Source organism: Saccopteryx bilineata, chromosome 4 (genome assembly GCF_036850765.1).
Source record: "Saccopteryx bilineata isolate mSacBil1 chromosome 4, mSacBil1_pri_phased_curated, whole genome shotgun sequence".
NCBI lineage: Eukaryota > Metazoa > Chordata > Mammalia > Chiroptera > Emballonuridae > Saccopteryx > Saccopteryx bilineata.
Window position 1 is genome coordinate 9,703,882 of NC_089493.1, and position 20,753 is coordinate 9,724,634.

General features: G+C 53.6%; 1 protein-coding gene across 3 annotated transcripts in view; it reads left to right on the forward strand.

The window, feature by feature from the left end:
• CLMN (calmin) overlaps positions 1-20,753 on the forward strand; it is a 111,269-nt gene that overhangs the window by 80,237 nt on the left and 10,279 nt on the right. For all 3 annotated transcript variants that reach the window (XM_066277273.1, XM_066277274.1, XM_066277275.1), the window contains exons 6-11: positions 716-906; positions 2,849-3,042; positions 4,336-4,418; positions 9,713-11,644; positions 15,795-15,991; positions 20,279-20,339. In XM_066277273.1, coding sequence (XP_066133370.1) covers positions 716-906; positions 2,849-3,042; positions 4,336-4,418; positions 9,713-11,644; positions 15,795-15,991; positions 20,279-20,339 — 2,658 coding nt within the window. The remainder of the gene's footprint in view (positions 1-715; positions 907-2,848; positions 3,043-4,335; positions 4,419-9,712; positions 11,645-15,794; positions 15,992-20,278; positions 20,340-20,753) is intronic.

The following is a 20,753-nucleotide window of genomic DNA, read 5'->3' on the forward strand; positions in this document are numbered from 1 at the left end:
CTTTCTGGGATCACAGATAACGCAGTCCCATATCGCAGGGCTCTGTGGTGCAGGCCAGGATGGAGGTGGGAGCAGACCTGGGCAGGGGCAGTTACTCAGAGGAGCAGGGGAGTGAGGCACACTTCCTACGGGGAGTGACGTCAGAGCTGGGTGTGGAGGGTGCTGGACCAGGGCCTCTCAGACTCAACTGCGTACGAACAGCCTGGGGGTGGTGCTGGAATGTGGACTGTGCTTCTGGAGGTCTGGGGCAGGGCCCGGCCTTCTGCCCCATGATAGAAGCCACCTCTAGAGGAGCCGGGAACTCAGTGATGGAGGAAAGGGCCAGCCAGGCAGCAGGACCAGGATGAGCAGAGGCAGTGGGGCTTGAAACCATGGGATGGATGCATTCTAGGAGTCCGCCAGAGGGAAGGGGTAGGCGGGGTCAGTCAGGAAGACCTTGTGTGCGGAGTCTAGCCAGAGCTAGAGGGACTCCGGGAAGAGGTGACCTTCCCTGTGAAGTGTCATTGCACACACTACATACAAGCCACATGGAACAGGCCCTCCTGGGTACTGTCCTGTCCCCTGACACACGGCCATTGGGAGGGGGTTTCTCTCTATCTGGTGAGCTGATTCTGCATGAGCTGGTCCCCCCAGCCAGGGTCCACGTGGCCCCTGTGGTCAGAGGAGGGTTTGCCCTGGGTCTGTCTCCGCGTCTGAAATGACTTCTTCCTTGCAGATTAAGGAGCTCACGGGCAACCTCAGCAGAAACTCTCCGTCTTCCTGCCTGTCACCCAGCTCCGGCGGCACAGACTCAGACTCCTCCTTCCCACCCACGCCCACCGCAGAGAGGAGTGCCGCGATATCAGTGAAAGACCAGAGGAAGGCCATCCGGACCCTGCTGGCGTGGGTGCAGCGGAAAACCAGGAAGTAAGCCGCAGCGCCCTGCCCACTGCGTGCTGCTGCCAGGCAGAGGCGGGGAGACCCTCCCCAGAGTGGGCGGCAGGGAGGGGCATTAATGTTTATTAAGTTATATACCAGTTGTGTGCCTGCCGTTCAGTGGAGACTATCAGAACAGGGAGTGCTGCGTGTTTTTCAGATTCTGTGCCAGAAAACTGGATTCACAGAATTTTCAGTTTGAAGAAAGCTGATGAGAGGATGTGAATACTAATCGCAGGGCCTCCACTATGTTCAGTCCCCCAGGGAGCCTGTCTCTTGGCTCCTACTCACGTGTACATATTTATATATTATTAAGCGCCAGGGTATCTTTTAGTCTGTACCTACTTAAAAACTAATAATAGCCATAGAGGCTGTTAGGTATCATGATGAGTTAGGTTTGGCCTTTCCAAAACTTAGACGATGAACTGGAGCCAAGTTCCTGGCCTCCTGTTTGACCCTGTGCAGTAGGCAAGGGTGTCAGTTTGGCAGTCTGGTATCAGACTTTGTACTGGCAGCGGCCAACAGCCCTTGGAGCCTCTGGCCTGTGGGCTAGGATGGGTAGAAAGCAGGGCCACATATAGCAAAAGCCACACCAACTCAGGACCACCTCACCTCTGCCCTGTACACTGGGTGAGATCTGGTGAATCACCCCCCGCCACATCTGCACGATGGTGACTCACCGCTGGCCACCTTACAGGAAAGTTAGGGTGAAATGATGTAGACCCCACAGAAGTGCCTGGTACAGAAGCCCCCAGCACATAGAAAGCGCTTCCCAAACATCTGATCTCTTCTCCCCAGTGTGTAGGGATAAAAGAAGAAAAGAGATGGCAGGGGTGGAGCTTTGAAGTTTTGATTGAGAGGCGGAGCATGTAGAGTTGATTAACTTGAACAGTCATTGCATGTTGTTTAAAAAATCAACCAAGTGAGAGTCAGGGCGACTGAGGAAGAGGAGGTGTCTTTGGGGTGATGCACCAGTTCTGTTCCCCCAGGACTCTGTACCTGCCATAAAGTGTCGTGGTGCACACACCGCCCCTTATTAAAGGAACTGATGAGACCAAATAAGGTCTGGGGCTTAATTCATAGCCTGCCCCAATGTCAACGTGCTGGCTTCAGTAACACGTGCCGGAAATATGTGAGGTTCTCTGCTTTTGCAGCTTCTTATGAGTGATTTTTAAATAGGAAGAAAAAAAGAATATGTTTCTGTTTTGTTTGTTTGCTTTTTGTTTTGTTTTGTTTATTTTTAAGAGAATTCAGTGGTCACAGTGGAGAGACGGTCAGGTCTCCGGGGATGGTTTCTGAAGGAAATCCGGGCCTGGCAGGATTAGAAGTCTCTGTCCCCTCACATATGATGTGACCTGCCCCTTGGTGAGCGGCTTCCATGGGCCGCCTCCATGGCACATTCAGTTGCCTTCCTGCCGTTCTTGTGGGTTCAAGCCAATGCCTCGCCAGAGCAGCCTCTGGGAGGTCACAGCAAGGTGATCCCTGTTTCATCACTGAGGGGCCTGAGGCCTAGCGGGGCACGGGGCTTGCCCAAGGCACAGAAGTACAGGGGCAGCCAGGTGTGCACGTGGGACTCTCTGGCTCCATCTTATTAGTGCACAGCATGTCCTGTTTGCTGCTTTGAATATATCACTGATAAGATGAGCAGTGTATAAAATTCCTTCTCTGTCTATCTGGCTATAGGGCAACACAAGGTCCTGTGTGGCCTCCTCGTACGACACACACCTTCCTCTTCTGTCTGTCCAGAGATGAAGATAGGGTGGAACAGTGCAGCTCTCCTGGGGCTCCGGGCCCAGGGCGTCCTGGCCTCGTGAGGTCAGCGGCATCTGGCCCCTCGGAGACCCGTGAGGCTGCAGTGTGCTGACCCGCCCTGCCCCCGATCATTGATTCTCTTTACTAAGCTGCACGGGGCCACCCTCCTGTTTTCCCTCAGGTATGGCGTGGCGGTGCAGGACTTTGCGGGCAGCTGGAGAAGTGGGCTGGCTTTCCTGGCTGTGATCAAGGCCATCGACCCCAGCCTGGTGGACATGAAGCAGGCCCTGGAGGACTCCATGCGGGAAAATCTGGAGAAGGCGTTCAGCGTCGCACACGACGCCCTGCACATTCCCAGGCTGCTCGAACCAGAAGGTAGCAGTGGTGCTTCCTCTCTCTTGTCCTTCTTCATGACTCTTATTACCTGTGCAACACCTGCTGTCCGGGGAGACAGTTGAGAAAATACATGAAAACCCCAAACAAAACATTCTTTTATCTCCTGTATTCCTACCACTGAGATAATTTTTTCCAATATTTTTTCTATGCATTTAATTACAATTTCTTTAACATAATTGGAAGCCTTTGGTGCGTGTTTTAACCTCTCTCTTTTTTACATACATTTTAATTTTGACATCAGTATTTTTGTTCATAGCTATAATGTCTTTATTATACATATATATATATATATAATTTTTTTTTTTGTATTTTTCTGAAGTTGGAAACGGGGAGGCAGTCAGACTCCCGCATGCGCCCAACTGGGATCCACCCGGCATGCCCACCAGGGGGAGATGCTCTGCCCATCTTGGGGCATTGCTTTGTTGCATCCAGAGCCATTCTAGCGCCTGAGACAGAGGCCATAGAGCCATCCTCAGCGCCCGGGCCAACTTTACTGCAATGGAGCCTTGGCTGCTTGAGGGGAAGAGAGAGACAGAGAAGAAGGAGAGGGGATGGGGTGGAGAAGCAGATGGGCACTTCCCCTGTGTGCCCTGGCCGGGAATCGAACCCAGGACTCCCGCACGCCAGGCCGACACTCTACCACTGAGCCAACCAGCCAGGGCCTATACATATATTTTTATTGGCTGCATAATGGTCTATCTCGTGGGCCTACCAACATTTACGGGGCTCTTCTACCACTGTGGACCTTGGGGTTGTATCTGAGGGGCCACATGTATGCACAGCACCACGGAGAACATCGTCCTGAGTGGAGCTCAGAGTGCTACTCAGTCAGGTCTTTCCCTTCTGGACCGGGTCCCACCAGCATAATGACATAGTTGGAAAGGACACACCTTTTCAAGGCACTTAGCTACCTCTGTCAGATGGGTTTCCATATAGGTCAGACTAGTATGGGGCTGCTTCCAGCAGTGAGGAAGGGTCCTCGGTCACCAGACCCTCTGATGAAGCCAGCAGTAAGCTAGCTGCTCACAGTGGAGGGACTGAGATGGAATATCGGGTGACCTTAGGACCAAGGAGTCCTGGATTCTACGTCCCAGTCCCTTTGTTGGTCAGCCTTTGGTGAGATGGGTCACCCTCTCTGAATTCCTGAAATATAAAAGGAAGAGAAGAAAACCTCAGTGGGCGGTGGGACCCTTCCCCACCGAGCATCCAGTGAGCCCCTTTAAAAAGATCGCGTGTTCGTGTATCCTTCTAACGCCTCGTCTCTCTTAACAGACATCATGGTTGACGCGCCGGATGAGCAATCCATCGTGACTTACGTGGCACAGTTTCTAGAGCATTTCCCAGAGCTGGAAGCCGTATGTTGGTTTTCCTTACCTTTAATTCTGCAATGGACCTTTCTGTCAGCTGGCGCTCAGGCGAAGCTGGGGCCTGGGCATGTTGTTTGAGGAGCAGTGATGATCAAAAGTGGATCTCAAGCCCCTTGAGCGTTGCCTTGCCTGCCACACTTTAATTTCAAAACTATACGTAACGTGTGTTACATTTAAAAGCAAGATGGGAAGTTAGTCAGCTCTTCCCAGACCAAACTTTTTTTTTATTTTTTAAATTAAATGAGAAATGGGAGGCAAAGAGACAGACTCCTGCATGTGCCCCAACTGGGACCCAACTGGAAAGCCAACTACAAGGTGATGCTCTGCCCATCTAGAGCCACTGCTCGGTTGCTTGGCAACAAAACTATTTCAGTGCCTGAGCCAAGGCTGTGGAGACATCTTCAGCACCTGGGGCCAAATTGCTTGAACGCTTTGAGCCATGGCTGCAGGAGGGAAGGAGGGGAAGAAAGAGAGAGAGAGAGAGAAGGGGGAGGAATGGAGAAGCAGATGGTTGCTTCTCCTGTGTACCCTGACCAAGAATTGAACCCGGGACTTCCACACTTGGGCCGACGCTCTACAGCTGAGCCAACGGGCCAGGGCTCTCAGACCAAACTTTATTAAGATTATAAAAGATGCTCGCATGTATGATGGATCACTGACTTGACCTTTTAGATATCAGATGGAACATTTTATCAGATTTTATCAGAATGTGCAGAACTATAAGACAGTGTTCAAAACACACCGTTTTATTTTTAGAACCTCAGATTGTACTTGGTGATAGATTTTTATTTTGGGGTGGAGTCGCATGAGACCTTTTAGAGGTTGTTGAACCTCCACCCAATCCATGTACAACCCAGAGATGATAATCACAATAATGACAATTACAACAGTAACAACAGCCCTTTGTCGAATTGATTGGTAATTTACTGAACACCTACTCTTGGCAGAGGACTCTCCACAATAAACTAGATGGATGAGGCCCCTGACCTTGGGTGGCTTTGTTCTAATAGAGAAAACCGTTAACCAATCATCAAACACATTGCAATTTCAATTAGTCGTAAGTCATAGACAGAAAAAATAAGCACGAAGAACTAATGCTCGCAGAGGGAACAGGGTCGCTCTTCCAGCTGGAGGCTGGTCAGGTAGCTGACCGCCATTCCTGCAGTCCGACACGGTTTGGTGTCGTTATCCTCATCTTAGAGATGAGAACACGGGCACTGAGAGGCTTAAAGCCCTCTCCAGGGTCACCCAGCCACCAGCTATGGAACTCTGGGAGCCCAGGTCTCTGCGCTTCCGAAGTTCAGGCTCTTCGATCCCTCACGACATGTGGCTGAAACTGAGCCCCCATTTAGTACAGCTCAGAGTAGCCAGACTGGGTCCCTCCGTGCTGTGGCTTTCATTCCAGTTCCTGTGTGTGTGTGTGTGTGTGTGTGTGTGTGTGTGTGTGTTTCCCATCTGTCCCTGCCCCACAGATCCCTTCCCAGGGTAAGTCAGCAGCAGGAATTCCATGGGCCAGAATGTCAGTCTGCCACTTGAAACTGTGTGGCTGCGAGGTGCTTACTTCACCTCTCTGATACACGTGTCTGAGATGTCATCTGTAAAAGGAAAATATTACCCACATTACTGAGTTATATGAAGAATAAACAGGTGTGTCAAGTACCCAGTCCTGTGCTCGGCACAACGGTTGGTGCTCAGCAAATGGCAGTGGTTGTTGTTATTTGTGTGATAATATACTATATAGTATAATATATTAATTTGTGTAGCTGTAGACATTATACTATATAATATGTGACATGATAACAATTTGTAATTTTTCTAGTTCATTACTAAATTCTGAGATAATAGGCATCAGGGTTTTTATTAGCCCTGAGCCCTTAAGATGTAGGAAGAGTTTGAAATCAACTCAAACTCTTGTGGTATTTGTAGAAGTCACAGCCAGGATTCAGCATATCTGACGCTTGGATCTCCCCCGGCCTGCAGACTGGGTCAGGGGAATGAGAGGGTGAGCAAGGTGTGAGACCCGAGAAAGTCATCCTGAGTCGCAGGACACCGTGTGTCATGGCAGAACAGTCCATACACCTCCCCGATGTGTATCACTACAGATGGCGAGTCCCAGCTAACCTAGGCACTCATTAACCTGTTGCTCAACAATTGAGCTGAGTTCAGTTCATTTCAATAAACATTCTTGAATCCTGGCCATCCATGTGCCAGACACTGTGCATATAGCTTGATGGCCGAACATGCAGTTTATTATGGTTAAATGTACCATGTTACCTTGCAAAGAATTTGTCTTATGAACTGAAAGAATTGACATTCTTTAAATTTCAATTAGGTTGAGTTGGTTAATATACTGTTCTCATATCCCATAGGCATCCTGATATTTTTTTTTTCTGCTTTTCCTATCAATTAGTGTGAGAGAGAAATATATATTTAAAATCTCCAGCTAATGATCGTGGCTTTAGTTTTCCTCTTAGCTCTGTCAGTTTTTGCTTTATGTATGTTGAAGCTGTGCTATAAATGTATGCACATTTAGGATTGTTGTACTTCCTGATGACTTGGCTGTTTTATTTTTACGCAATTTCTCTCTCTCTCTTTTTTTTTTTTTTGTCTTGCACTGTGCTTTGTCTGATAAGAATATAGCTGTACCAGCTTTCTTATGCTGCTTGCATGACCTATCTTTTTCCATCTTTTCCCTTTCAGTATGTGTGCAAATATTTAAACACATCTCTCATAAGCAGTATATAGTCAGGTCTTGTTTTTTATCCCTCTGACAAGCATCCGTACGTCGTTGAATTAGTGTGTTCTTTTGTCCATTTCCAGAGCTTTAATTTGCTGTCTTGATTATTGTTTTCCCTTAGTCCTGTCTGTGCTCTGCTCCTTTCTCCTTCTTCCCTAACTTTTTTTTTTTTTTTGGCTTATTGAATAATTTTTTGGGTTTTCATTTTAGCTCTTCTGTTGGCTTTTTAGCCCCATCTCCTTGTTTTATCTTTCTAATAGTTCTTGGGATTATAATACTCATTTTGGGCATACCTCAGTCTACCTTGAATTCTTCTTATAGCACTTCAAGTAAAATGCACGTTTTATATATTTTTATATATGCAAAAACGTAATTCTGCTCACTTTCCCTCCATTCCTCTGTGCTATTATTGCCACTTACTTCACGTCAACGTATGTTTTAGTCCCAATACTTTGTTAGATTTTTGCTTTAAACAGTCTGGAGGCATTTTTTTTTTGTATTTTTCCAAAGTGAGAAGTGGGGGGCGGCAGACAGACTCCCCGCATACGCCCGATGGGAACCACCTGGCATGCCCACCAGGGGGTGATGCTCAGTTCATTTGGGGCATTGCTCCTCTGCAACAGGAGCCATTCTAGCGCCTGAGGTGGAGGCCATGGAGCCATCCTCAGCACCAGCTTTGCTCCAATGGAGCCCTGGCTGCGGGAGGGGAAGAGAGGGAGAGAGAGGAAGGAGAGGGGGAGGGGTGGAGAAGCAGATGGGTGCTTCTCCTGTGTGCCCTGGCTGGGAATTGAACCCGGGACTTCCACATGCCAGGCTGACATTCTACCACTGAGCCAACTGGCCAGGCCCAGTCCAGAGGCTTTTTAAGAAAACTTCTTTGTCTTTTATATAGACCAGAGGTCCCCAAACTAAGGCCCGCGGGCCACATGCGGCCCCCTGAGGCCATTTATCCGGCCCCTGCCGCACTTCTGGAAAGGGCACCTCTTTCATTGGTGGTCAGTGAGAGGAGCATAGTTCCCATTTAAATACTGGTCAGTTTGTTGATTTAAATTTACTTGTTCTTTATTTTAAATATTGTATTCCCGTTTTGTTTTTTTTACTTTAAAATAAGATATGTGCAGTGTGCATAGGGATTTGTTCATAGTTTTTTTTATAGTCCGGCCCTCCAATGGTCTGAGGGACAGTGAACTGGCCCCCTGTGTAAAAAGTTTGGGGACCTCTGATATAGACCATATAGTTACTATTTCGGGTACTTGTCATTCCCTCTTTCAGATGGCTTCCATCAATGATCATTTCTCTTCAGCCCGAAGAACTATCTTTGTGTTCCTTGTAACATAGTTTTTTTTTTTTAATTTTTTTGTATTTTTCGACCGGGATCCACCCGGCACGCCCACCAGGGGCGACGCTCTGCCCACCAGGGGGCGATGCTCTGCCCCTCCGGGGCATCGCTCTCTTGCGACCAGAGCCACTCCAGTGCCTGGGGCAGAGGCCGAGGAGCCATCCCCAGCGCCCGGGCCATCTTTGCTCCAATGGAGCCTTGACTGCGGGAGGGGAAGAGAGAAACAGAGAGGAAGGAGAGGGGGAAGGGTGGAGAAGCAGATGGGCGCTTCTCCTGTGTGCCCTGGCTGGGAATCGAACCCGGGACCCCTTGCACGCCAGGCCGACGCTCTACCACTGAGCCAACCGGCCAGGGCTGTAGCATAGTTTAAATAGTCATTTCAGAATTTTTATTTGCTAGTTCTGATTAGAACTATATTTGGGTCAACTTCTAATGACTGTTGTTTCTCTTGATTATGGGTCTCATTGCCCTGCCTGAAATTTTTTATTTTATGCCATACCTGGTGTATAAATGAACATCCCCCCCCCCCCAAGAATGTTCCTCTTTCCCCAACATGGATTTACAATGAGGAACTAGTTAGGAGTCGATCAGGGCTGTGTTGCAGTTTTATTTAATTTCAGCTTTCTGGTTTCAGATGATTTTAGGATGAGATCAATGCACTGATTCCACCCGTGCATTGGGAGCCAAGCACTGCTGGGCCCCAAAGTCATCCTCTGCCTCCAGCCCTGCCCGCAGCTGGCTCTCCCTCAGCACAGGTCCTGGGTGGGAGCATTAGCATATGAGGGCATTTGGTTTTGCATTCCAGGGCCCTTTTAGGTTCAATCTCTCATACCAGCCCACACCATCCATGAAGAAAGCTCTGGCTGGTCTTCCCTTATCTCCGGTGGGTCCGTCCCCAGACCGGGCAGGGCAGTGGCCCACAGGGATGAGGTAGCTGACGATGTCTGCTCACTTAGAAGAGCTCGTCCCACTCTAGAGTTTAGTTCACTGAGGTTTCCTTGTATCCATAGCTTGGAAACAACGTTAGTGCTTTTAAGGTGCTTTGGCAGAAATAGTCGTCTTCTGCCGCCGTCCGCCACTTACTCAGAACACTTGGCACTGGTTCCGGGGTGGCTCTTTCTGCTTTGGCTTTTGATCTGTGAGCGGGGAAGACACTCCACACATGCACGCCTTCCTGATTCCGTGCCGCCCTGTGCTCCTTTGCAGGAGGACTTCGTGGATTCGGACAGAGAAGCCCCCATCGAGTCCACCTTCGTCCGCATTAAAGAAACGCCTTCCGAGCAGGAGAGCACAGTCTTCTTTCTGGCAGAGAACGGGGAGCACGCCTACACCGTTAACCATGAAACCAGCCACCCCCCACCCTCCAAAGTCTTTGTCTGTGACAAGCCCAAGAGTGTGAAGGAGTCCTCCGCGGGCGACGTTGTCAGCCACGCGCTGTCCGATACCTCCGACGGGGCCGTGCACCAGCCCGTGGACCAGGGCCTCCAAGGGGTCCCAGGTAGGACCAGCAGCATCAGCGAACCATCTTCCGAGTCTCCTGTCTTACCCAGAAAGGACAACCGAGGGTCCCTGTCTCTGCCCATCAAGAAAACTGTGCACTTTGAGGCTGACACCTACAAGGATGCTTCCTGCAGTAAGGACGCTTTCCACAGTCCAGACTTCGGCTTTGAAGGGAGCCCGGGAGGGACGAAGGAACTGTTGGAGCAGGATGGATACCTCTCGGAGGTTGCCGAGGCAAAGCCGGAGCAGGACGTCCCCAGGGCCTCGGCAGCGCCCTCTGACGAGACCCCAGGCGATGTTCCCCTGGGGGACAGTGTGAGCGGTCGTTGTCAGAGTTCTCCCTCCTGGAATGGGGCCTGGGAGCCGGCAGCCAGCCAGGGGGAGGAGGGCCATCCCCAGTCCCCCTTTGGAGAGGACACTGTTATGGCTGAGTCCTTGGAGATCAAGGTTCAGCTGCAGACCGTGGAAGCTATGGATGAAGAAGGCTTTTTTGAAGGCATACCACTAAAAGCCTCTAAATTTAACAGCAACCTTTTCAGTTTTGCCTCGACCAGCCAGGCTTTCGGCGAGGAGCCTGGGCCTCCTGAGAACAAGCCTGCCGAGGAGGAGGGGCTGGAGGAATACCAGGAGGAGCTGGGCGGACGGAGAAGCCAGGCGGCGTGCGGGCAGGAGGGTTCCGACGAGCCCCCAGGGCCGCCCGGCAGGCACGGCCCCCACGTGGACCCTGGGCAGGAGGAGCCTGGCCGGCACGACCCCCGCGTGGACCCTGGGCAGGAGGAGCCCGGCCGGCACGGCCCCCGCGCAGACCCTGGGCAGGAGGAGCCCGGCCGGCACGACCCCCGCGTGGACCCTGGGCAGGAGGAGCCTGGCCAGTACGGCCCCCGCGCGGACCCTGGGCAGGAGGAGCCCGGCCGGCACGGCCCCCGCGTGGACCCTGGGCAGGAGGAGCCCGGCCGGCACGACCCCCGCGTGGACCCTGGGCAGGAGGAGCAAGACCGTGTTTCGGCCCCAGAGGAGGCACTGGTGGATAAAAAGCCAGAGGTGTATGAAAAGGCAAAGCGGAAGTCCCCGCGGCGCCAGGATGGGGAGGAAGAAGGGGACGACGGCCCCCGGGAGCTCGGCAGAGAGCTGCCTTCCGACCCTCCGAGCAGCCGTGCCAGCCTGGAGACCCTGGGCAGCCGCAGCGAGGACCGCCTGGACTTCAGACCCTCCCCGCCCCTCTCCAAGGTCTCTGTCATCCCTCACGACCTGTTCTACTACCCCCACTACGAGGTCCCCCTGGCTGCGGTTCTGGAGGCTTTTGCAGAAGGCCTGGAGGATTTTAAAAGTGAAGAGATGGACTTTGAAGACCCAGAGGACTATCTGTATGGCATGGGGCCCAGGGAGGAGGCGGAGGAGGACAAGCCTGAGGAGCCTGGGGCCTCTAAGAGCAGCTACAGCTTCTCCGTGCCGGGCGAGGACCTCCCCCAGTGCACCATCCAGGAGGCCGATCCTGGCGAGGACCTCCCCCAGTCCACCACCCAGGAGGCCGAGCCGGACAGGGGTGCGGAGGGCGCCCGACCAGCCACTCCCCCGCCCACCCAAGGGGACCAGCAGCAGAGGGAGGCCGAGGACAGTGCCCCCGTGGAGAGCCACCAGGTACTTGATCGCCCCACATGGGGAGTTCTGCTCTCTCTGAAGCTCAGCTTCTGGCATAAAATAGGCGGCCTGGCACGCATCCCAGGCTCCCATCTGAGGAGGTGCTTGCTCCTTAAATTCTGCCCCCTGGGTGCCTCGCTGGCCTGCCCAGCCCTGGCCCTGCCCTGCCCGCAGGGCTGCCAAGAGCATCAAGTGTGGTCACATCTGAAGGTCCAGTGTAGTAGAAACAGTAATGATTTTAAATTTATTTATTTTATTTATTTATTCATTTTTTAGAGAGGAGAGGCTGAGACAGAGAGAGAGAGAGGGAGAGAGAGAGAGGAAAGACAGAGAGAGAGAAGGGGGGGAGGAGCTGGAAGCATCAACTCCCATATGTGCCTTGACCAGGCAAGCCCAGGGTTTCGAACCGGCGACCTCAGCATTTCCAAGTAATGATTTTAAATAGAAGTCACAGCTACACTTTCGGGACCCTCAGTGAATCGTAGCCCCCGGCAGCGGCCAGGGAAAACCAGAGGGGGGCCGCACATGTTTGACGCCGGCCCTGAGTTTCAAAGGCCTTTTGCCTGTTTGACACTGTTATTGTCTGGCCCGGGTGGTTTGAAGGGGGTGTATAAACAGGGCAAAGAGGGACATGCACTTCTGAGCTGGGCACACGCTTAGCTGCCACTCGAGGTTCTCATTTCTTCTGGCCCAGCAGTTCAAGGGGGACCCCCGAGTGCACAGTGAGAGGATGCAGGGTCCCTGGTGTGATGCCATGAGGGGACCGTGGGGAGGGGCCTTCTGCAGGTGCACGGCAGACAGAGCCCCCAGAGTGAGGGGCCTTCTGCAGGTGCACGGCAGACAGAGCCCCCAGAGTGAGGGGCCTTCTGCAGGTGCACGGCAGACAGAGCCCCCAGAGTGAGGGGCCTTCTGCAGGTGCACGGCAGTCAGAGCCCCCAGAGTGAGGGGCCTTCTGCAGGTGCACGGCAGACAGAGCCCCCAGAGTGAGGGGCCTTCTGCAGGTGCACGGCAGACAGAGCACCCAGAGTGAGGCGGTCTCAGGGGAGAAGGGCCCCAGGCGAGTCCACCGGCCTACTTGGTCCAGCTGTGCCAGACACTGTGCATGGAGAACCAAGCAAAAGGGAGGCCCTGCCTTCAGTGTTTGCTGCAGGGAGACCTGTCCCCAGTAGCTGTGCGGGGAGGGACCTCGGCATCAGACAGAAGAGGGGGAGTCCAGCAAAAGGATTCAGGAGTTCACCAGGGGAGACCCCCACATCCAGATCTGGAAAGGCTGCATGTGTGAGGGCCTGTGGCGCTGGGGAGGGGGTCCTGAGTGGGCACAGCCTGAGGGTAGGAGCCGAGCTGGGGAAGGACGCGGCCGCGCTGAGGGTGTCGTCCCTCACCTGTTCCCGGTCACCTGGACTGCCTCTGCAGTGGCTCCTCACACCGTCCTGTGGGCTTTCCCCAGTCATTCTGTTCTCCGCCTCAGTTCAGCCTGCTCCCCCACCTGGCAGTGAATCCTAAAGCACATCTCATCTCATCACTCTCCCGCTCCTAGCTTCGGAATGGAATCCACATGCTTAGCGTGACCTTGGAGACTCTCCCACTGGCCCCCACCCCACTGGCCCCCCTTCTCTTCCTCCCCTCCAGCCACACCAGCCTCCGCCCTGGAGCCCAGTTACCTCATCTGTCCTCTGCCTCCACGCTTTGCTTCATCTGGTCCCAATGCCCTTCCCACCCTTCACGTGGCAAACACTTATCCGCCTTCGAGGCCTCATGCAAATGACACCTCCTCCCAGGAGCCTTCCCAGCTCCTCCCCAGGCAGAGCAGCGGCTCTCTCATCTCCAGCCAGCGACATTTTCAGCCTTTTCCACGCCAGTGCTTAGCCCAGTTTCGTGGGCTGTGATTTTCTCTCCCAGGTGGGCGTGAGCGCTTGTGCGTTAAGGTCTGGGTTGTAGAGAGCGCTGGCAGGGCCCGCGAAGCAGGAAACGATGGTGTGGCGCGTGGTGATTTGGGGGATGAGGCAGAGGTTGGGGACATTGACCATCATCAATGGTGATGCTCTGGCCCCCAGCAGCGGAGAGTCGGGCTGAGGGAGAGGCTCAGAGAAGGAGAAGGCTGCGGCCTGGGAGGCCTGCAGGAGAGAAGGGGCTCCGAGGGGCCGTAGAAGCCACCGAGGGCTGAGATGGCGGGAGCTCGCTTCTGTGGGTCCGCCCGTTCTGGGCAGCGGTGCCTGACTTCCGGGACCGCTGCGGGGAGCAGAAGTCCCCAGCAGTAAGAGCTTAGGAGCGAGCGTGGCAGGACCAGTGGCCCTCTAGGGAGGGGGACGCGCACTCTGTGTCCATCTTTGGGTGGAGAAGAGGGCTGTGTGGTTCCGTAGGGGCCAAGGGCCAACCTGCCGTCTTCCCGTCTGCCCCCTCGTAGAGGCTCCCAGTCCCGGTCCCTGACCCCCTCACCACCTGCTGTCTGCTTGTCTGAGGCCATCCCTGCCCGAGGAGGCCCTTCCTGCCAGGGGCCCCAGGGGTTAGAAATGTCCCTCAGTGAGTCCTCAGGTTGGGGGACCCTGACAGCAACTGGGGCCGTTCTCTGGATTGTTATGGGCCAAAAAACTCTTCCAGGGCAACAGGACGGGGACTGAGCGGGTGGTGGTGGGGAGAATGCCCGAGTTGCCTCTGGGCCCCTCTGTGTTACTGGAAATGGCTAATTAGGGGCTTGGTCCCTCTCCAGGGGGACTGAACATGGACTACGGAATAGCAGACAGGGCACCCCGTTCTCTTCTGCTTTCCTTGTGGTCATTGCCAGAAGTAGGTTATGCACCTGCCGCGTGTGCCCAGCACATGGACAGGTGATGTGGGCGGGGCTGCAGAGCCCCGGGCTGGGAATGCAGTCAGGAGACCTGGGTCTGAACGCTCTGACACGGAGCTGGGGTGAAAGCTCGCGTCCCCGATACCGTGCAAAAGCGACACAGTGCAGTCTGTGTGTCTCGGCTCTGATCTGCTGCCTCCGGCTCCCACCTGTCCACCGAGCCCATGCCCACTGCGGTCAAGCCCACCTTGCGGTTGGCCTCCGAGTGCAGCCCTGGCCTTGATCCCTGCGGGTTCGCGGAGGGAAGGGTGCAGCCCGGGGTGACAGGTGAGGTCTGCGAGTCTTACCTCCTGGCAGACGAGACAGCACAGGATGGAATATTTCTCGGATCCTTGGCCCTTCTTTAAAAAAGAAAAAAAAAATATATCTCCGAAAGAGACCAGAAAATGGCAAGTTCTAGTCTTTAACAAAGAAAAACGGCATCTCCTCATTTCACCTCTCAGAACAAGTCCCGTGGATGGTGGAGGAGGGGCTGGGGTTTCAAATGGCTGGCAGCTTTTCTCATTTCTGCACAGAGCTTTGTTCTGTGGCTGCGCAGGTTGGGCCGTGGTAACCCTCGTATTCCAGACACCTGCTAAGCAGGTTCTTCTAGCCCCCGGAGGAATTCTTGCGAGCTGGCTCCAGCATTCCCACGCTTCTTGGTTTCACTGGGGAGCATTGCTGATGGCTTTCGGAGCGTCCGCTTTGGACAGTGGTCAAAGAATGTTCCTTATCAAATAAACACTGGAGGTGCACTACAGTCCACCTTCGGCCAAAGGCACCGTGAAGTGTCATCCCACTGGCCACATGTTGGCCTCGTGTGTACCTCTCCAAACCCGGGCAACCTTTGCATCCTTTGGCCCAGCTGGCTTCCAGGATTCGTTTCTCTATTTAAGTGAACGATGCTCACCGTGAGGGGCATCCTTTATAGAAAACACTGTAGTATTGTGGGAGGAGGTTGGTAATTATTATACCCATCTGTCAGATGAGGAAACTGAGGGCCAGAGAGAGAAAGTCAGTCACTCAAGGTCAGATAACTGGCTCGGCCGGGATTTTAAACTATGTAGATACAACAGACGCTAGACCTCATGCCGTTTTCCCTCCACCGGTCTGGAGCATTCGAACTCTGCACAGGGAACAGGAGCTCGGAGGGCTTCCCTCCCGAGGCAGGCTGAGCCGGAAGGAGTTCTCGGGACAGGCAGGGTCAGAAGGGACGCCCTTGCTGGGCCTTGGGATCAGGGTGGAGCAGAGCACTACAGCGTGGTGTCGCTTCCTCGACACCTCAGCGTGAAATGCTGACTTGCGTTTGGTTGTCTTGTCCTTAAGTCCCAGGACACCCCAGTCTCGGAAAACTCAGCACACCCTTTAGAAGAAAAGGTAACGGAAGAATCAGTCAGCAGTAAAAAAAAGGAGAAAAAGAAACATGTGGAACACAAAGAAAGTTCAATATTTATAGCACCTGCAACCGTTCGCTCCTCAGATGACCTGGAAGAAGACATTGGTGACCACAGAGTCCCCTCCAGGTAACTTATTACTATCTTTCCCCCCGTGAGACCCCACTAGGGACTGACTCGCTGAACTAACTCCTCCTGTTGTCTGTTTCTGATGTGACGGGGCCGCAGAGGCGGGCCTGACCGCAGAGGAAACTTTGTAGGAATCTCTGTATAGAGTCATGCAGAATTCACCTGGCCAGCAGGCCCCTGGCCGGAATCAGAAACAGAGATTCCTCCTCCCCTCCACACCTGGGTTCTCTCAGGAAGAGGGGAAGCTTGCCTTCTCTCCTCACTCCCCGCGCCCTTGGGTGGAACTAGCAGTGAGCAGAGAGATGGCTGGGCCCTGGGTAGGCGTGGGGGGGGGAGGGGTTGAGGTGGGAAGTCACGCACTGGGAGACTCTGCGGCCGTCCCCAGGCCCCGTCTCTGGTTGGGCTAGTTAGAGATTGATCTTAGCTGATTATAAGCGTCTTACAGAATTGGAGGGGATGAGCTGCATGTCTGCTGAGGGGACCTTTCATGTCTGTCACATGGAACTTGGACTTTAATAGTATGGCTTCACCCGTGAGTTTGGTGTGGAGAGCCGAGGGTGCGTCATTCATCTCAGGGAGGACAACGTGTGTAGCACACAGCTGCTCTGTCACTTTAAGGCCACTGGATGAGCCAGATTTGTCCCGGGGAGAATATTTACCTGCTGACGTTCAGAAGACCCTGGTCTCTCCCCGTTATCACTCCTCGTCACGGTAGTCACTGGGTACATGCCCTACGTGTCCAGGCATGTCCCATACCACTCCTCATTAATTGTCATGGGCATCCCCCTGCCTTGCTTCCATGCGCAGCTGTGGGACAAGAAGGGAGATCAGCCGGGAGCCCGGCTGGAGAGGGGCAAGGCGGGATGGAGCACTGCCGCTGACTTTGGCCTGACACCCAGAGTTCCTCTCCCTGCCCCGTTTCCTGACTGCCCGGCAGACCCCGGTGTCTCAGCGTGGGGCTGGACTGGAGTCCTAAGTGCTGGCGAATAAACTTAGGGCACATAGCCTGGTGCTGTCACCTACTTCATCACAGCTTGGGGCGGGGGGACCTCGGGTCACTTGCCAGATGGCTCAGCTTCTCCCTGAGTGAGTCAGTTCTCAATCATCTGTGAGCAGCCACTCCGATGGCGTCTGCCAGACTTGGGGCTCCGTCCTACAGGGCCTCTCGGCCGGAGAGAGAGAGAGGTGGGGGACAGCTCCGGCTAGTCTACGAGGACTGGGGCAGGGGGACACTTAGGTCTGAAGAAGCAGTTGGAGATTTCACGTGTAGTCCTCCGGGGCAGGTGGAGAGTCAGGAGCGCCCGGCAGCCCAGGGGCTGACCTGTCATTTGGATTGAGTGTTGGGGCATGAATGGGATTTAGATCTGAGAGAGGGAGAGTCGAGAAGCCATACCGGGTGAAGGAAACAGCCTGAGCAAGCAGCTGGCATGCGGCAGGCGCCTCGGTAAATATTTGTAGGGCGCAGGGTGGGAGGAGAAACAGGGAAAGGGAGCATCTTGGCTGTGTGTGCCACCAGGAAGTTCCAGCAAAACCCGTCCCCGAGAAGTCGAGGCCCGAGAGCATGGAAATGGAAGAGTAGACGCTATTTTGGCATACGTAGGAAGGGGTGTCTGGCTGACCTTCTTTTTCTTTTTTTTTTTCTTTTTGGATTTTATTTATTGATTTTTAGAGAAAGGGGAGGGGAGCAGGAAGCATCCACTCAGCCTTTCAATGCAAAGATTTCGCCCTGATCTCTCTGCACGGAGCAGGCAGGTGGGCAGTTGCCTCTCTGGCTCCTCCTCCCCTGTCACCTGGGCAAAGCTGTAATTATGGGACGCAGTGCAGGCAGGTGTCGGCTGCATGCCGAGGGGAGGCGGCTGGGGCAGAGCTGCGCTGCTTGGGGAGGAGTGAGGACCCAGGAGCCCCTCCTGGGAGCCAGGCCGTCTCCCTTGCTCCTGTTCCCTGCAGTGTGGGACTGAGCTCTGGGCGCCTCTCGTCCCAGGATGTTTTCCGGGCCGGGCCCTGACTCAGTCACGACCTGTGGCTTCCCCTGTGCAGAAAGGCCCATTTTTCTGCAGCCTGCTGGACCCCTTGTGACTTGTCTCCTCAGCTTCATCTCCATCCACCCTCAGTCACCTTCACCCAGGCTCCTTCCCCCCCTCTGTCCCCTGCCTGTCTCCTGCCTTGCTCCCTTGAGTCCCAGCTCCATCTTCACTTCCTCCAGGCAGTCTCCTTGGATTCCTCCAGGCTATTTTTGATCTGCCTTTACGTGTTTTCATAGCCTCTGCTCTTATCAGAACAGTAGCTTCTCTAATCATCTGTCTGATTTGCTCTCCACCGGGATGCTGAGCCAGCGCCCTGGGGAGGGCACAGCAGCGCTGCCCCAGCATTTGGCACAGACCCTGGCTTGCAGTCGGCATTCGGGACAGATTCTTCGGGTGAATGAGTCAATGAATGGAGGTGTGCTTTAAGTCTGTGGCTGACTCCTGGGGTAGCGGGGTCCTCGGCACCTCGCCCTATGCCTGGTACACAGTAGGCTCTGGACAGTGCTTGCTGAGAGAAGGGAGTTCAGGACGCAAACCTGAATAAGTCTCCTGTTGATTATACTGTGACATAAAAACCACCTAAAAGAGAGCATGCTGAGGAAAGAGGGAGAGGGAAGAGCCAGAGACCTCTCCTAATGGGGATGTGCTTTTCACTAGAAAACATCACACACACGGCGGGGGCGGGGGGGGAGTGCCTTCCATTTCCAGGTCCTTCAGGGTGCTGAGTCAGCTCTTACTGATGCTGCACTGGGGGCTGGGGGCTGATTTTTCTTTATGGGAACATTCTGTTTCATTTCTGTGCCGTGATCCCAGCCAGCAAAAACTGGCACAGGCTTTGGATTGAGGACAAGGACTGGAGTTTTGTCTAGGCCTCATCCAGCACCTGGCACAGGTACGTGCCCAGTAACCATTAACTGGAAATGTGCCCGACACAAAGGAAGAACTTACTGAAGTTTTAAGGAAGAACTTACTGAAGTTTTCAGAACAGCTGCCTTGGAAAACCTTTGTGGTAAACTCTTGTATCAGATTTCTTTCTCTCTGGACATCAGTATACCACCTAGTCGGTTTCCCGGGAGGAAATCAAGATGACTGTCTCTGTGGTGGGCACATCGACCACCGACACCTAGTTCAGTTGAGCAGCCAGACGGGACCACTCTGACCTACAGTACACTGCCGTCCCACCAACTCTGTGAAGTGGGGGAAGGGAGGGTGGGAATGATGATCTATTTTACTGATCAAAGTGCTTGGCTAACATTGACAGTTAATCAAAGAGCCAGGATGGCAAGCCCAGGCCTCTGGCTGGGTCTTGTTTGCCTCGGTCCTGAGAAAGCCAGCTTTTTTTTTTTTTTTTTTTTTTTTTTTGTATTTTCCTGAAGTTGGAAACAGAGAGGCAGTCAGACAGACTCCCGCATGCGCCCGACCGGGATCCACCTGGCACGCCCACCAGGGGGCGATGCTCTGCCCATCCGGGGCGTCGCTCTGTTGCAACCAGAGCCATTTTAGCTCCTGAGGCAGAGGCCACAGAGCCATCCCCAGCGCCCGGGCCAACTTTGCTCCAATGGAGCCTTGGCTGTGGGAGGGGAAGAGAGAGACAGAGAGGAAGGAGAGGGGGAGGGGTGGAGAAACAGATGGGCGCTTCTCCTGTGTGCCCTGGCCGGGAATCGAACCTGGGACTCCTGCACGCCAGGCCGACGCTCTACCACTGAGCCAACTGGCCAGGGCCGAAGGAGCCAGCTTTATTAGAAGGCCGGGGATCTAGTCCACATCAGCCTCAAAGACATGTTCGGAAAATTAGCTTCCTCGTGCGTGGACAGAGGTGGTACACCCAAGAGACAGACAAGAGGAGAGCAGCACTGTGCACAGAACGGGGCTCCGGAAAGGGAGTTGGACACCAGGTCTTGGCCCAGGCCTGGCCTTAGTTAGCTAGCAGAGGGTGTCCAGGACGCTCGGGAAAAGAGATCCCTTCCTGCTGCAAAATCCTATGGTTTTCAAGGCTCTGTGGTCTGCTTTCTGTTTAAAATTCTTCCTCACTGTGTTTTCCTGTTGACAGGGGCTCAGTGTGTGTCTCAAATAGCCATCCCAATATTTGTAAGCACATTCCAGCCCAAATGGACGTATTGAGTAAAATGTCTCAGTTCCATCACGGGGTCTGAGGTCATAATTTGCCCGAGTCCGCATGTGGAAACCGGAGGTGGGGGGTGAGCCCAGCTGAGTCACAGGGATTCTTGGTGGCACCAGCTCAATACGTGTGTTTATTTTTCAGGACTAGCCACAGTGACTCCAGCATTTACATTCGACGACACGCTAATAGGTCTTTGGAAGCGGTTAGTATGCGACTTTCTTCTTCCTTCGTGCGCCTCTGCTAATCAGTTCCTTTCTGTCCTTCCTCCTCCCCAGCCCAGAGCTTTGAACTTACTGACATGCAACAGCTATACTTTTGGATAGAAGACAAGCCCATTGAAACCTTGTTGTTAAGCACAGTCCAATTGGATGTCCAGTTGGGGCAGTAGGGGATGTAAATAAAGTGATGATTTTAAAGCCTGAAGGCCTCTTTGTTATATATATATATATATATATATTTATAAATATATATATTTTAAAAAATGCATCCAAGACCCCCACCCCCGCACACACACCCAGAAGAGGTCACGTTCAAGGACGGGTGCAACAGAGGCGGAGGGTCTGCTTTATGTTTGCAACAGTTTATAGCTCTGGTTGTGTTGGGACCCGAAGCACCG